A 16,643-nucleotide genomic window follows, 5' to 3' on the forward strand; every position below is an offset into this window, starting at 1 on the left:
TGTGCAAGACTAGGGCTGTTCCACCAATGCACATGCCTAAATTAATGAGTCATTGTCTGAGTTTCAGATCCACCTGCCCTTAACCACTAACTAAATTTAAAGCATTACCAGAAAACCCACCTCCTGCTTCAGGCTGTCCACGCATCTCTCTCCATTCACACTCCAATGTAATTACTCTAAGGTAAAATTTCTCAAATTCCATAATTATTGTTCATGGTGTTAGGCTGCTCTCCATTGATGTCTGTTATGATGCAGAAGTAAAATGTAGCTTACACTTGGATCTTTATTTAACTTTGGCTCCTTGAGCCTGCATCGCTATTAAGTAAGATCATGTCTGATCTAATTGTAACTTCAACTCTGTATTCAATAGTTTAATAGTTCCATTTAATTTCAGAGAATATATACAATATACATCCTGAAATTCTTGTTCTTCGCAGATATCCACAAAACAGAAGAGTGCCCCAAACAATGAGTGACAGTAAAAACATTAGAATCCCCAAGTCCCCTACTCAATCCTTCCAGCAAAATAATGATCCTCACCCACCTCCTCTAACTTCATTAAAAAAGCATCCACCCACCAAGCAATCAATTACAACGGTACCACAAAAACTATTTGTTTCACACGACAATTTGATGCACCGCAATGATTTATTATTTCCTAATAAAGGAAAAAGAAGTGTCCCCTTTCATCGGTAAACACTGATTTATGATGTTAAAGTTTGTTTGCTCTGCTTTTTTTACGAGTTCTCTGACTTGAAAATTGCCAACAAACTCCTCCCTCCACCGAGAGAGAGCACGATTCATCAAGTTCATCGACCAGTTTTTGCTGGTAACCTTTCATATTTGTCTGCCTGTACCTTATAACTATTAAAAGAACTACATACACCAAATCAAGACCTTTCTAAAATAAAAATAACCTCCCTCTATTGAATGACTCCTGATTTTTAAACAGTAACCCTCAGTTCTAGATTCTCCCACTAGGAAGCATCCTCTCCATGTCCACCTTGTTAATTCTCAATCTGCTTCAATTGAATCACATTTTATACTCCAACAAAAACAAATCTTTCCTCAAGACAAGAAGACCATTCCAAGCAACAGTTAGATAATGCTGGGTTTATTCTCAGAGGAGGTTGAGCTGCCAGAGGAGGTATTGGAAGCAACTACAAGCATTTGAAAGACATTTGCTCAGGTAATTTGATAGGAAGGGCATTGAGGGATACAGGCCTATTATGACCAAATGGGATTAATGTAATTTGGCACCATGGCCAGCATGAGCAAAGTAGGCCAAAAGAACTTCTTTGTGTGTGGTCAATTCTATGATTTTTTTTGAACTGCTTCCTTAAGTAACAAAACCAAAACTATATATGGTACTCCAGCTGTGGAATTTAATTCCCCTAGAAATTACATTACAACTGCTTTCTGAACTATTTGTTGCACCTGCTCCCAAGCCTTTTACAGATCATATACTGGGACTCCCACCCCCCATCGATCCTTTTGCCTTTTAGAGCCTTGCGGTCTCTTACTATTTAATAATGTACTTCTATTGAATCAAAATGAACAATATCATAGGCTTTCCCATCTATATTTCACTTGCTGTGTCTACATCCTTTCAAATAACCTATCTAATTCTGTATTTATTTAATGAAGTTTGTTTGCAGGGAAGAACTACCAATCTTCTCTTTCAATAATGAAGTTTATTTTAATTTATTTGGCTGGTTTATTTCAGTTATTTTGAAGTGTCTTAACAAGTTTAATCTACTAATTTAATGTCCATTACTTATTGTTCCCTGACAAAAAGAATTCTGCCACCAATTTTATGTTTTATTCTTCCACGGAATGTGCAAGGATAGCACTATTATCGAATTGACCGTGGGAAGATGGTGGCAAACTGCACTTTGAACTGCTCCATCCCCATATGATAGAAATATTTCCATGGTGTTGTAGGGGAATTTAAGGATTTGACCCAGTGCCAATGGCATACAAGAGAGGTGCTCAAGCCAGGATCATTGCTGACTTGGCAGGAATTTTAAAGAGTTCCAGTTAGACTGCCACTGTTGTTCTTCTATGTTTGTGGAAGTTGCAAATTTAGAAGGTTCCCTTAAAGAAACTTTGACATTTTGTTGCATTACATCTTGCAGATCAGCAGGCTACTTTGTCTGATTGATACTGAGCATCTCGAGAAATCTGTACTAAGGTTTACTGTTTCATTCTATATATATGTGGAACAAAACCTGAGGTTTAGCGAAGTGTAAAGATGTTAAGCAGATGAGTAAAAGTTTGGTCAGATAGTTAAGTTTTGAAAAGCATTCTAAAAGACAAAAGCAATAAGCAATCTGCTTGAGAATCTCCATGGGTCAAGCAGCTAGATACAAAATGGAAAGGAAAAGAACTTGGGAAAGATTATTTTATTTCTTCCCTTTTTGTAGTTGTTAGGAGCTACTGCAGTTGAAGATAAACTTCAAGATGGTGTTCCACAGACAATTGCAACACTTGTGAAAGCAAACATCAAGATATGGGTTCTGACGGGTGACAAACAAGGTAAATAAATCTGGTCATTTGTTAATAATAAAAATCAACAGCTGGGATTAAACATAAAAGTTATTTTGGTGGTTGCCAGTTGCTTTTATTCAAATTTTGGTTTAAATGCTTTGGTCTTTGCTGGAAAGCTTTACTGTAAAGAGTAATGTATTTGTTCATTCACGTGTATTGTATAGATCATTCCAACAAATCTGAATGAGTGAACATCAGTGAGTGGGAAATGTCCAGTTTCACTTTTTGAAACCACTTCTGAATGATTCTTTACATAGCAATTCAGACATGCCCGGCAGTAAGAAATTATCCCAGCCCCATTAAAGCAGTTCAGTGAAAGGAAACATTATGATATGATTTGGAGATGATGGAAGTGAATACCATGACATATTTCCTGACAGTGTGGTGCAATTCTGCAGCCTGGTCCGCTCACTGAACTCACAGCAGTAATCAAGTTGGAAAAGCTAGCTGGTAGAGATGCATAAAAAGGCCAATGGAGTACTCAGGAAGGCTGAAGTCCAAAGGGGATCTAGCTTTGCTTCATGTCCCTAAAGAGCTGATCAGATCTTGCCTGGGCTATTTCATTGACTGTCAGACACAGCACCCTATGATTGATATATTGGGCTTGGAAGACGTGCACAGGAGCAGCAGAATGAAGTCAAGATTTAAGGAGTTAAATTTTGAGAAAATGCTTGTTTTTCCTTGAGTTTAGAATATATAGGTATTTAAACTGTTAAAAGGATTCAGTAGGATTTAGGGTAGGTAAAAGAGCAAGTATATTCTCTGATCTGTGAATAATTCTTTTGAAACAGACCTAGAAATCACATGGCACATTTTCTTTTGCACTGTTGGATTAAACTGTGTGAAATTGATTATTACGCATGATTGGAATCTGGGTATGCTAATTCCATGCACATTATGTTTGTCTATGTGAAACTCTCAAGGAAAAGGATCAGCCTTTGAATAATGTGTGCACACTGCATTCTGCCTCTCTTCAATTTACATTTTATGCCTTTAAAGATCCTTAAGATATATTTCTTCAGCCTGAACTGCACAGTGAGCATTCTCAAGGTAGTCCAAGTTTCATCATTGTCTGATGCATGCCTTGTTATAAGATTAACATAGAAGTACACACTTAATCCTCCGCACAATAGTAAGCACAGAATAAGGGGAGGAGGAGGTCGGTAGCAATGGCAAGCAATAGGTTGACTCTGGTGTGTTATTGTAGCCCATAAGTTCTCATAAGGACCTAGTTCCATTGAAACAGGGAAAGACATCAAGGCATTCCAACCCCAACTATATCAAGAACCTGACACCTTTGTTATATGAATAAAAGTGGCAAGTTAGCATTATCAAAAAGTATTACATAGCAATAATCATCTTCATCAGATGAAAGTCCTGCCATTAACTTTACTAAGCCTTAAACCCCTCCCTCACTCCCAGCTCTCACCATGTAATTTTCTACAGTTCCAAAATAACACAGAAGGGTCTTTACTTGTGTCTAAGAGTGCATTTCCAAAGATGTTGAGAAATGAACTGCTTTATTCCGCACAAGTCAGCCTGCAGCAACACCACATCAATTCATTAATTTAAATCTTTTTCACAGTTCAGTACTTACAAGGTGTCTGCAATGTGTCCCGTGTACCAAAAGGTCGGACAGTGAAACAAAGGTTCGTTTTAACAGAGACACCAAAAGGGCGGGACTGCCTGCAGATGGGTGTGGGCCTCTGCATATCATTCACTGGTCCAGTTCCAGACTTGGAGTTCTGATAACAGGCCGTACACATGAAAGATTAACTGAAATATCTACCAGACAAGTGGAATTTAGGAAGTTGAGATGTTACATCTAATTAAATAGCTATTAAAGAGAAGAAAGAACTTGATTCCATATTATATGTAATAATAAAACAGAAGTTAGAAGAGATGAAAAAAAATTATAAAACGTACAAATTATATCTGTAAATTTAGATTCAATTTTTGTCATTTCTTAGACTATACAAACTTTGGAGTTTGAAAACCTCTGAAACCACCTTTGTCTTCTGCTAAGATTAGTTTGTAGTGTACTAACTTAGCCATCAGCTAATTTGTTGGTTCACAGCTGTCCTAGCAACCGGTTAACAAAATCCAGCTACACTTCGTCTAACATTTAGCATTATTTTTGGGAAGTATGGCATTTTGATGTTACCAGCATGTTACTAAACATTTTTAGAACTTTTCATCCCCCTTCTACATTTTGTGCAATGAATGTTCACCCAATAACTTTACAGCATTATTGGAATCACTGGACATTGCCAGCGTCTTCATTATTGGCCAGAAAGCTGCATCATAACGTGCAAAATGGACCTCGATTTCTTGGATTACATATCCAGTCATGAAGGTTTTAGTCAAAAACTGAAGAGACAGTATCAATAATTTGAATATTTTTATAGTGCTGCCTTATTCAAGAGCACCATTTCAAATCAATTACCGGTAATAAATGTGTGCATGTTACACTTACATAGAGTAACAAATTCCTTAAAGAAATATTTTTTTAAAGAATTAAGAGCTCAGTGTCAAGTCAAATTTATTTATTTCTTTGTTACCTAATGGCCTGATTCTGCTCCTTTGTTTTATGGTTACAACCCTCAGTTACTTTGAGGTTACAGATACTAACAGATCTCTCGGATAGCCTCTCCTCGCAGATGTCTGGTGGAGTATGCAGACTGATGGTGCTTGAAGCTCTGGTCCACTCATTTCAAGAATCTCCCTCTCTTCCTCTCTCCCCTCCATCTCTCTTTCCAGCGAACCCAAGTTTCACACAGCATCTACATTTCACATTCCACAAATGCGTTTATGATTATTCCTTTAATCTTTGTTGGATTCTATCTGGCCATTCCCTGACAAATCCAAATATGCTCTATATTTGCTCAGTAAACACATCCCTCTACCATTATTCAGTTCAACAGTACTGATACACTAAATCATAAATAAATGCAGGCATAGTAAATACTGCTATATTACTATAATATCAAACTTCAAATAAATCATTAAGATATCAAAATAAAGAAAGCACTATTAAAATTTACATAGCTGATGTTAAGTTTTGCTTCCTCTACTAATGTTGCAAGTATCTAAGCTCTTTCCTTACTTTTGAAATGTTAATCTACATAGCTCCTATTCATAGACATTGCATCAGAATGTTCTTTTGAAAGGTCACTGATTTGAAATGTAAACTTCATTTCTCTCTCAGCAGATGCTGCCAAAATTGCTCAGCATTTCTGGGATTTTCTCCATTTATTTTAATTTCCAGCATCTGTAGAACTTAGCTTATCTATTTGATTTCCATCTGTCTTGATTATTGCCATACATAGATCAGGAAACGTTCTTATTTTGTTCTATATTTTCTCAGATTAATTAAGAAAAATAGATGTTTGCAGTGTTCTTGTCTCATTTTCCATTGATCAACGATCCTTGGTGAAGTCCTTCACCTTAGCACTTAATCTTATATTCTGACCAGATATCTTTATTGGTACAAAATTATTATATTACACTAATCATATATATACATACACACCATTCTTGAATGCTATTTCACTACAATTAACTTTAGAAATTATGAAATGATGTTTTTGTTTCTTACAGAGACAGCTGTAAATATTGGATATGCATGTAATATGCTCCAGGATGAAATGAGAGAAGTATTCATTATTGAAGGCAATGATTCAAGTGAAGTTAGAAATGAACTAAGGTACATGGAGAAAAATCTCACATGTATTAGAAAATGGATTTTGTTTTACACAGGGTATGGTAGGTGCCTGGAATTGGCTGCCGGGGCTGGTGGTGGAAGCAGAGATGATAGTGTTGTTTAAGAGGTTTTCAAAGAGGCACACGAGAATGTGAGAAATGGAGGGATGTGGGTCAGGAAGAATCATAGGGTCATGGAGCACTATAACACAGGGACAGGTCCTTCAGTCCATCTAGTCTGTGCTAAACTCTTATTCTGCCTAGTACCATTGACCAGCACTTGGACCATAGCCCATCCCTGTACTTATCAAACTTCTCTTAAATGTTACAATCAGATTTGGTTTAGATTGAATGTTTGGTTTAGATTTAAGGTTGCAAAAGATTTAGCTTAATTTGGTATCCTTATCAACACGGTCATGGTGGACTAAAGGGTTAGTTCCTGTGCTACGTTCTAATAGATTGTAAGTTAGTCGATTATAAATAATTTGAGATCACGTTTTCTAAAGTTTCAATGTGACTCTGCTCATTCTTCTGAACTCAAGAGTTCATACGGCTGATCTGCCACCCTGAAAACTAGTCTGGAGAATCTTTGTCGCATTTTCTCTACCCTTTCTTTTTAAGGTGGAAAACCAAGGCTGTATTCTACATAAGTGCGGAATAAGAGACATTTTTGCCCTCCAGTCAAACTTTCTTGTAATAAATGCCAACGTGCCATTTGTTTTCTAATAGCTTGCTGCACATAAATGCTAACTTTTTCTGGGGTTTTTGGCTACAGAACAATAAAGTTATAAGATATAAGAGCAGAATTAGGCCATTCAGCCCTTTGACTCTGCTCTGTCATTTGATCATTGCTGATTTTTTATCCCTCTCACTCCCAGTTTTCTGCCCTCTCCCCGTAACCATTGACACCCTTACTAATCAAGAACTTCTGCTTTAAATATACCCAATGACTTCACCTCCACAGCTGCCTGTGGCAATGAATCCCACATATGAGTTACTAAACTGGACAGAACAATGAAAGATGCAATTTAATCCTGAAAACGTCAGTTAATACATTTTGTAAGGTTTATTAAGACTAACATACATATACTGAATGGTGGGAACCTAGAAAATAGTCAGGACTGGTGAAACCTTGGTGTAGGTGTTCAAGGATCCTAATGCTAGCAGTACAGGTAGTAAAGGTGATTAAGAAGCTTTACATAAACATTATTTTTTAGCAGGGAATAGAATATACAAAACAGCAGGAAGATTTTGGTACAATTGTTAGGTCACAGCTTTTTTTTTGCAGTTCAGGTTGTCGCGCTATGGGAAGGATCCAACTGTACTGGAGAGGTTGCAGAGGAAATTCAACTGGATGGTGCCTGGACTGGAGTTTTCCACTTATTGAAAAAGAATGGATAGGCTGGATTCATTTTCTCTGAAGTAGAGAAGGCTGTAGGGTACAATTTGAGTTCAGTTGCTTGCTGCAGGATACCTTGCCTCTGACCTGTTCTTGTAGCCACATTGTGTACAGTACATGGCTAGTCCAGTTTAATTTCTGGTCAAGGTAATCCTTAGGAATTTGATAGTGGGGGAATTCAGTGATGGTCATGTGCGATAGAAGGATTGTCTCTTGTTGGATACTGTCATTGTCTCACGTTCTTGTGGCAGGAATATTACTTCCCACACCTTAGCCCAGACTGATGTGTTTGGATATGGACTGCTTCATTATACAATAAGTCATGAATAGTACCAAACATTGTGCAATCATCAGCTAACAACTGTGGTTGTGATCTTATAATTGAAGGAAGGTCATTACTGAAGCAGCTAAAGATGGTTGGGCATAGGATAAAAATTCCTGAACCTCTCCAGGAGTTCCTCACTACTTTGTGGGAAATCTGCAGAAACACCCTGTGGCTGAGAATAATTGATCATCAGCCACCACAGACCTCTTTCTTCGTGCTAGGTTTGGTTGAAACAAGTGCAAGGTTTTCCCCCAAATTCTATTGATCCCTGCTCAGACAGGTCTCCTCGATACCATTCTTGGTTAAATGCTGCCTTGATGTTGGGGCAACTACTCTTACTCACCTTTGAAGTACAGCTTCTTTGTTCAAATTTGTACAGTTAATACATTTTGTAAGGTTTATTAAGACTAACATACATATACTGGATGGTGGGAACCTAGGAAATAGTCAGGACTGGTGAAACCTTGGTGTAGGTGTTTAAGGTTCCTAATGCTAGCAGTACAGATAGAAAAGGTGATTAAGAAGCTTTACATAAACATTATTTTTTAGCAGGGAATAGATATAATGAAGTCGGGAGGTGAGTGACTTTGGCAGAACTCAAACTGAGCTTCTGTGAGCAGGTTGTTGCTATGCAACTGCTGCTTCACAGCACTATTGATTACCATTTGCATCACTTTGCTGATTGGGGTGGTAATAGGCTTAATTGGATTTTTCTGCTTTTGTGGGCAAGAGGTATCAAGGCAATTTTCCACACAGGTAGATGCCGGTGTTAGTTGTACTGTAACAGCATGACCAAAGATACGGCAATTTCTAGAGCACAGGCCTTTGTTGTATCGAGTACCTTTAGCTATTTCTTGCTACCATGAATTGGCTGAAGACCAGCAACTAGCATTCTGGGGCCTATTGGAGATGCATCTTCCACTTAGCATTTCTAGCTCGGGTTTCTTGCAGACACTTCGGCTTTCTCTTTTGCACTGTATGCTAGTCTACCCCATTGTTGATAATGGTGATATTTATGCAGTATCCACTTCCGCTGAGGGTGGTCTGGAATCTGGAATGCTGTTTCACAGGGGGGTGGTGGAGGAAGGGACTCTCAGATTACTTAAAAAGCAATGAGTAAATGAAGCACATGGCATAGGGGTCTACAGGATGACTGACATTTGCTAAGTTAACAAATTTCACGCCATATGCCGGTGATAATAAACCTGATTCTGAATCTGAAAACAGGATTAGTATCAATAGGTGCCTTATTGCAAGCATAGAATATTAAACTTAAAGACCTGTTTCCAATCTCATTGATTCGATCACAGGAACTACTTGGTTGACATGATTTTTCTTCTGTATGTAAAGACACTAACTATGATATTAACTAATCTCCACACAGAAAAGCTTGTACAGTAATGACAGGGAGAACAGAAACAGAAAATGATTTAGTCACAATCCAACAGCCAACAAAACCCAATTTCCTGCCTGAGGAAACTGCTAATGCAGATTATGGTTTGGTGATCAGTGGAGACGCACTGGTAAGAAGCAACAAACTAATTTAAGCTTTTTTTCATTTGTTAAAAGCAAGACTTGAATCTGATTGTTAAGAAATTTGACAGAGTTAGTGTAGTGCTACTAATGTTAACAACGAAGTTGGAAATCTGGCCATATTCTGGAAGAAAAAAGACCGAGAGAGGAGAAAATTTACTTGTCTTACCCCCTCCTCTCTTAAACAATCCTTTGTTGTTTACTATGCAAAGGGGCTGGTTAGTGATATCCATTTGCTCTCTGGTGTTCTTTCAAGAAGGACAGGGCAATCTAATATTTCGGAGCAATGTAATGCAGAGTGGTAGAGCACCACAAAGTAAATTCAACACTGATGGGACCCATCCTGCTATTCCCACTGGTTCTACTGAGGGGAGTATCTGAAAAGGTTGTCAAAACAGCACCAGGATTATCTGCATCGTGTAAGAATCAATGTACCCTGATTAATAACTTTGCAAACACCTTGGCCACTCAGCAGAAATATTGCAAATGAGTAGGGACAATTTTTTCCACTCCATTTTAAACTCTTTACTGGTCTTATGAAATACAGTTCATAAAAATTAATTCGAACATTTTCTACTCTGTTCAGGTACTGGTTTAGGTTTATTTTCTGTTCTTGAAAATTGCAAAATTTAACTTTTATGTCACCTTTATATGGCTTTCAGAAAAACTGTGAAGTTATTTAGAGATCTGAAGAAATGTGCAATAACTACTTTTATTGTTTGGATATTTGTGGATAGATTTTCAGTATCTCATCTGGATAAGTTGATGTTTGTCTGGATGATGTATGACCATTGAGCCTATATTGGACAGCAGTAATAGCAGGCAGTAAGTTCCACTCTCCACTCTCGCCAAATAGTTCTTCAAATTCTTTGAGACACTTATCCAGGTCCACTTTGAATATAATTGAATCTCCCTAATAAGAGTTACACCCAATAACAGTTCAATGGCATAATGTAAGAAAGCACTGCCACCTGGTGCATAAAACTAGGCAGCCAAATTTTAATGACCCTATATCCAGAAACAAATTAATAATCAAAAAGTCTTACCTTTTAATAGTTTAACAGTTCATTATTTCAGGGGCATATATGTTAAAAGAGTCTTTTACAAAATCACCATTACAAAAGCTGTATTGCTGTTTTTCTTGGCTTTAAGACAAAATATCGCAGTTTATTACATTCTTGTTGATAGAAACAATTTTCCAGCATAGTTCAATAATGACAACAGCATTATTTTATTAAAAAGCAGCTTCTAGAATTCAGGCTGTTTTTGGCATCATTGCAATTATGTGTAAAACTGAGCTTCTTTTATTATACATGCCTGTGAAATAAATACTTTTTAGTATAATTGCAAATATTAACATGGGTTTTCTAAAATGCATTATATTTAAATATAGGCACATGCTTTAGAAGAAGACGTGGCATCACAGTTCTTAAAAACAGCTTGCCTCTGTAAAACCGTAATCTGCTGCCGTGTAACACCCCTTCAGAAAGCTCAGGTGGTAGAACTGGTTAAAAAGTACAAGGAAGCGATAACACTAGCAATTGGAGATGGAGCAAATGACGTAAGCATGATCAAAGGTGAGTGAAAAATTTGGATACTAGGACAGACTTGCGAAAATCTGACTGGACACTTGGTGTCATTATGGAAAGTGTTCATTCCTAAACCAAAAATTGTTTGTATTCATAAAGAAACATGAAAAATAAATGTTATTGGAAACCTATCCCAGTATGTCTTACTTTCTTTTCTTTAATAGCTTTATAATTCAAAAGAAAGCAGATAATTATAGGTAAATAAGAATATCGGGGCAGGTTTGCAAGATAATTGCAAAATATTATCTCACTACATTGAAGTGTAAATTGCGCCAGGGATCTTACACTGTTTTTTTTTATGACGAATAAAAACCACAAATTTAGTATCACAAACCTGCAAGCATATTTTCCCCAATCTAGTTTGAATTTGGAATACAGAGCTTGAGAGCTAATTGCACAAAAGTAATTTGCCTTCAGACATTTGTCAAGTGATCTATACTCTGTTTACTTTTCTTTTGTAAAGACATTTATTCTATGCTCTACTTTTTTCCAATAAGATACCTATACTCTGTTCATTCTGGGTTTTATGTCCTCTCCTTTAAAATTGCACCCTTTTCTCTTCATTCAAAATATACCACTTGAAACCCAGCTCTGTTAAATTCCACATCATGGTGGTCAAGAATAAACAGGAAAATGCTACTTCAAATCACTTATCATTCCACTTATGAAATAGTCTGCTTCTATAAGACCTTTAGTGCCTAATTCCTTCAGGTTGGAAATTCACATCCTTCAAATTAATTTGTTTATTTTTACACCTCTCTTATTCCCTTTTTGTATACTCCTCAGCTTCAATAACAAGGATGGAATGAAGTAGATTTAGAAAATGACAATAGAGAACAATTCCTATAAATGCTGTTATTGGCCTTTAATACCTTGGTCTCAATTTTATTGACAATTGGTTTCTGGCAGCTTATTAAATATTTTCTGAAAATCCAACATTGGTTCCATTTTTCAGATAGCACTGATTCCACTGACCTAATCAAATATAATTTCTTGTTAACAGTGCATGCTGGCTCACTTTTGCCAAGTCATACTTCCTCAAATGGCAATTTCTTTCCTAAATGTTTTTTCTAAATGCTTTCACACAACTGAATTAGTATCAGTATTTTCAGTATTCAACAGGTTTCAATGAGATATTCTCTCATCTTTTTGAATATTGCCCAGAGATATCAGACACTCCTTGTAGGTCAAGCTTTTCATTCCTGGGATCATTCTTGGGAACTCCTCTGAACCCTCATTAGGACCATCACATCTTTCTTTAGATACAGGACCCAAAATTTCCCTGAATATTCTAAATGTAGTATGATAAATACATCTTAAAGCCTCAGCAGTATCATCATTGCTTTTATACTCTAGACCTCTCAAAATGAATGCTAACATTGCATTTGTCTTCCTTACAACCAATTCAACCGGTAAATTAACCTGAAAGGAATCATGAACTAGAACTCCCAAGTCCCTTCGCACCACTGATTTGTGAATTCCGTCCCCATTTACAAAATAGTCTAAGCCTTTATTCTTCTTACCAATGTGCATAACCTCCACACTTCCCCAAATGCAATTTCTTTGTCTACTCTCCTAACTTGCCCAAGACCTTCTATAGATTCCCTACCTCCGTAACTCTACCTGTCCCTTGATCTGCTTCGGTACTGTCTGCAAAATTGGCCACAGTGCCTTTATTTCCTTCATTGGGATCATTAACGTATAAAGCGTAAGACTGTGGTCCAAGAAAACCTGATTGCTGCAGAACTACACTAGTCACAGGCATCCATCACATTCTCTGCTTTCTGCCAGTCAACCATTTCTTCGTCTGTTTTTAGGAGGTACTGCAAATCTGAATAACGTTTGATTTATATTCCAACAGCTGCTCATATTGGAGTGGGCATCAGTGGTGAGGAAGGAACACAGGCTGTCCTTTCAAGTGATTTCTCCTTTGCTCAGTTCCGTTATCTCCAGCGTCTTTTACTTGTCCATGGAAGATGGTCCTATCTACGAATGTGCAGATTTCTCCGTTACTTTTTCTATAAAAATTTTGCTTTCACTCTTGTTCACTTTTGGTATGGATTCTTCTGTGGATTCTCAGCACAGGTAAGACCATTTGCGAAAGGTTATTTACCTGGAAATAACTGTGTAGCTTGGGTGGCTGATGGTTGGATTGAGATGTTCTCCGATCTTGCCAATTCAATTGCAGCTGTTTCGTTGCTATACGAGAAAACGTCATCAGTGCACTGTTCATTTGTGGTGTGTTCTCCAAATGCTTGGCCTTTATATACTTATCAATCCGCTGATTCATCGTCATTATGGAAACTCAATTGTAACATAGGGAGGGGGTCTCATCGGTGATTGATTCTGTTAACACTGTGCGTTGTAGTTTGGAGTTTTGCTTGCATTGGCTTATCGAGGTCTAATAAGTAGGCTTATAAGTAGAATCGAAATCTACATGTCTGTTTATAGAATTGTTTGCAGCGAACCATGCTTCTAGGAATTATCTTGCATGCCATGTGTTTGCTTGTGTCATGACTTTTACTGATGCTCAGTCGTACTTGTGCACCTCTTGATCTTCATGGGTAGAGACTAGGGAGAGTTGGTCACACAGATTAACAGCCATTTGGTATTCATGGATCCTTGTGGATAGTTTTCTCCCAGTTTGACTGATGTAATATCACTGATGATGAACAACTTAACCCTACCAGTTATTTACTGAACTCATATATGCCCCATGCTTATATTGCGACAATAATCTATAGAGTGAAAGGGAAATGAAAAAGAAAACAATATTTTCAGTAAGTTTTCTTTTAGGTCAAACAAGATTTCCAGCTGAAAATAGCCAGTGATGATAAGAGGGAAAAGGTGTAGTTTCAGTTATCAATTGGTGAGACATTTCTTTTCAATTTAATCAATGGAATGACCCAGGAAGGGCATGTCTGCCCTGAAGTATGCTGATCTAAGTGGAATTTTAAGATGGGAGTGTCTCAATCCCAAGCCACTCAACCTTTAACTTGCCCATTTTCAGTTTTAATGGCAAGGTCAGATGCTGTTTTACCATCCAGCTCCTAAGTGCCATGTGTTTCAGGCCATATGAATATATGTTTCTGAAACTGATACTCTGGCAGGAATACTAAACGCATCGAAGCCTAAATAACATTCCAAGTAACAGTTGTCTAAAGAAATTCCACTGGAACTTTACAGAGGTTGCTAAATAGCCTAATAAATAACATTTACTTCCCAGTTTTAATCTGAAGTTTGCTCACCAATTATCAATTTTTTTTAGATTTATGATTATTCATTTCCAGTGCTAAATTTTAATGCTGCTTTTCTTCTTTTCATAGACTGTGTATGATGAATGGTTCATTACACTCTACAATTTGGTCTATACATCACTCCCTATATTAGGATTGAGTCTATTTGATCAGGTATGTTTGTAAAATTACTGTTTGATTCCCTTTTGATTGTCCTGCCATTAACTGCAATATTAGACGACAAAGATCTTGTTAAATATGCAGATTAGCTGTGATGATGTTCATAAACAACAAATGAGCTGAGTGTAGGTAATGTGAATGGTATTGACAGTGAGACTGCTGGATTTAGTTGTAAATCTAGAAAAGGGCATGAAAGTGAAGCCCAGATGCAAACTAAACCTAACTTACATTGCCGCCTACTTTGCTGTTTATTACCCAAGGATAAAAATTGAGCGCAGCATATCTGTAAAAATGGTTTCATATATGTATATATTATAATGCAATTTTGTTTGTTAAATAGTATATATACTGAGCAGCCACTTTATTAGGTACAGAAGTATGCCTAATAAAGTGGCCACATGAGTGAAAGCCAGTGTGGACTTCAGCTGCAGTAGACCATCCATTTCAAGGTTCATCGCGTTGTGTGTTCAAAGATACTCTTCTGCACACCACTGTTGTGACACATAGTCATTTGAGTTACTGTCGCCTTGCTGTCAGCTGGAACTAGCCTGACCATTTTACTCTGACCTCTCTCATTAACAAGGCATTTTTTTCCCCCATGGATTTTTTTTGTTTTGTTTTTTGTACCAGTCTCTGTAAACTTTAGAGACTGCTGAGCGTGAAAGTGCCAGGGGATCAGCAGTTTCTGATATGCTCAAACCACCCCATCTGGCAGCAACAATCATTCCATGTCAAAGTCACTTAGATCACATTTCTTCCCCATTCTGATGTTTGGTCTGAACAACTGAACTGCTTTACCGTGTCTGCATGTTTTTATTCATTGGGTTACTGCCACATGATTTGTTGATTAGATATTTGCATTAACGAGCAAGTGTACAGGTGTACCTAATAAAGTGGCACAGGCTGTAACTTGTAAAGAACACTAACTTGTAAATGTAGAACACTTACATTATAAAATATTAGTCTAGGCAATTGATTCCACAGCAAGATCACTCATAAAAAACTTAATGGCAATTGAGAAATAGATAAAATATTATTTTATTTACATCAGAAGATGATCAAAGAGTTAGATTTTGTGGTTCAGACTATGTAATACCATGATTATAGATTGTGCCTATCACCACATTGTGCAACAGGGCTGCACAATTGTGTTTCAGAACACAAGAGATTCTACAAATGCTTAAAGTCCAGAATAACACACATAAAATGCTGGACAAACTCAGCAGGTCAAGCAGCATCTATGGAGGGGAATAAACTGTTGATGGTTCTGGCCAAGACCCTTCTTCAGGACTGGAAAGGAAGGGGGAAGAAGCCAAAATAAAAAGGTGGGGGAATGGAAGAAATACAAACTGGCAGGTGATAGGTGAAGCCAGGTGAGGGAGAAGGTGGATGGGTGGTGCATGAGGGCTGAAGTGAGAAGCCAGGAGGTGACAAGTGGAAAAGGAAAGGAGCTGAGGAAGAAGGAATCTGACAGGAGAAGAGAATGGACATCGGAAAAAGGGAAGGAGAAGAGCACGAGAGAGAGTTGGTAGGCAGGTGAGGAGAAGAGAAGGGGTAAGAGGGAAGCCACAATGGGGAATGGAAAAATGAGAGAAGGGGGAAGGCAGGGGATGAAATCACCAAATGTTAGAGAAATTGATGTTCATGCCATCAGGCAGGAGACTACTCAGGTAGAATATGAATTATGCTTCAAAACTTGCTGCAACCATGCCAAACCTATTCCCGTCCAGTTATAACACTGGCATCTACCCAATAAAATGGAAAATTCTCCAGCTATGAGCTATCCACAAGAAGTAGGACAAATATAAACTGGCCTATTAGGAAACCATTTGGTTCCCAACTTTATTACAGCCTTAATCCAAACATGGACAAGATTGCTGAAGAGAGGGTAACTATTCTTAACATAAAAGCAGCATTTCAGCCACTCTGGCATCAATGAATGCTGGCTAAACTGGTATCAATGGGAACCAGTAGGAACTGACCTTGTGTAAGTTGGATTCATACCTAGCTCAAAATAAGCTGACCGTTTTTTTTTAGTTCAGTCATCTCAGTCACAAGACATCTCTGCAGGAATTCCTCAGGGTGGTGTCCTGGACCCTCTTATCTTCAGTTACTCATCATGACCTTTG

General features: G+C 37.6%; 1 protein-coding gene across 1 annotated transcript in view; it reads left to right on the plus strand.

Annotated features, from left to right (window-relative positions):
* The window catches only part of atp8b5b (ATPase phospholipid transporting 8B5b), a 145,105-nt gene that overhangs the window by 105,940 nt on the left and 22,522 nt on the right, over positions 1-16,643 (plus strand). The window contains exons 19-24 of the mRNA XM_073064367.1: positions 2,427-2,538; positions 6,151-6,256; positions 9,361-9,499; positions 10,903-11,086; positions 12,960-13,183; positions 14,425-14,508. Coding sequence (XP_072920468.1) covers positions 2,427-2,538; positions 6,151-6,256; positions 9,361-9,499; positions 10,903-11,086; positions 12,960-13,183; positions 14,425-14,508 — 849 coding nt within the window. The remainder of the gene's footprint in view (positions 1-2,426; positions 2,539-6,150; positions 6,257-9,360; positions 9,500-10,902; positions 11,087-12,959; positions 13,184-14,424; positions 14,509-16,643) is intronic.

This window comes from Hemitrygon akajei, chromosome 13 (genome assembly GCF_048418815.1).
Source record: "Hemitrygon akajei chromosome 13, sHemAka1.3, whole genome shotgun sequence".
Lineage (NCBI taxonomy): Eukaryota > Metazoa > Chordata > Chondrichthyes > Myliobatiformes > Dasyatidae > Hemitrygon > Hemitrygon akajei.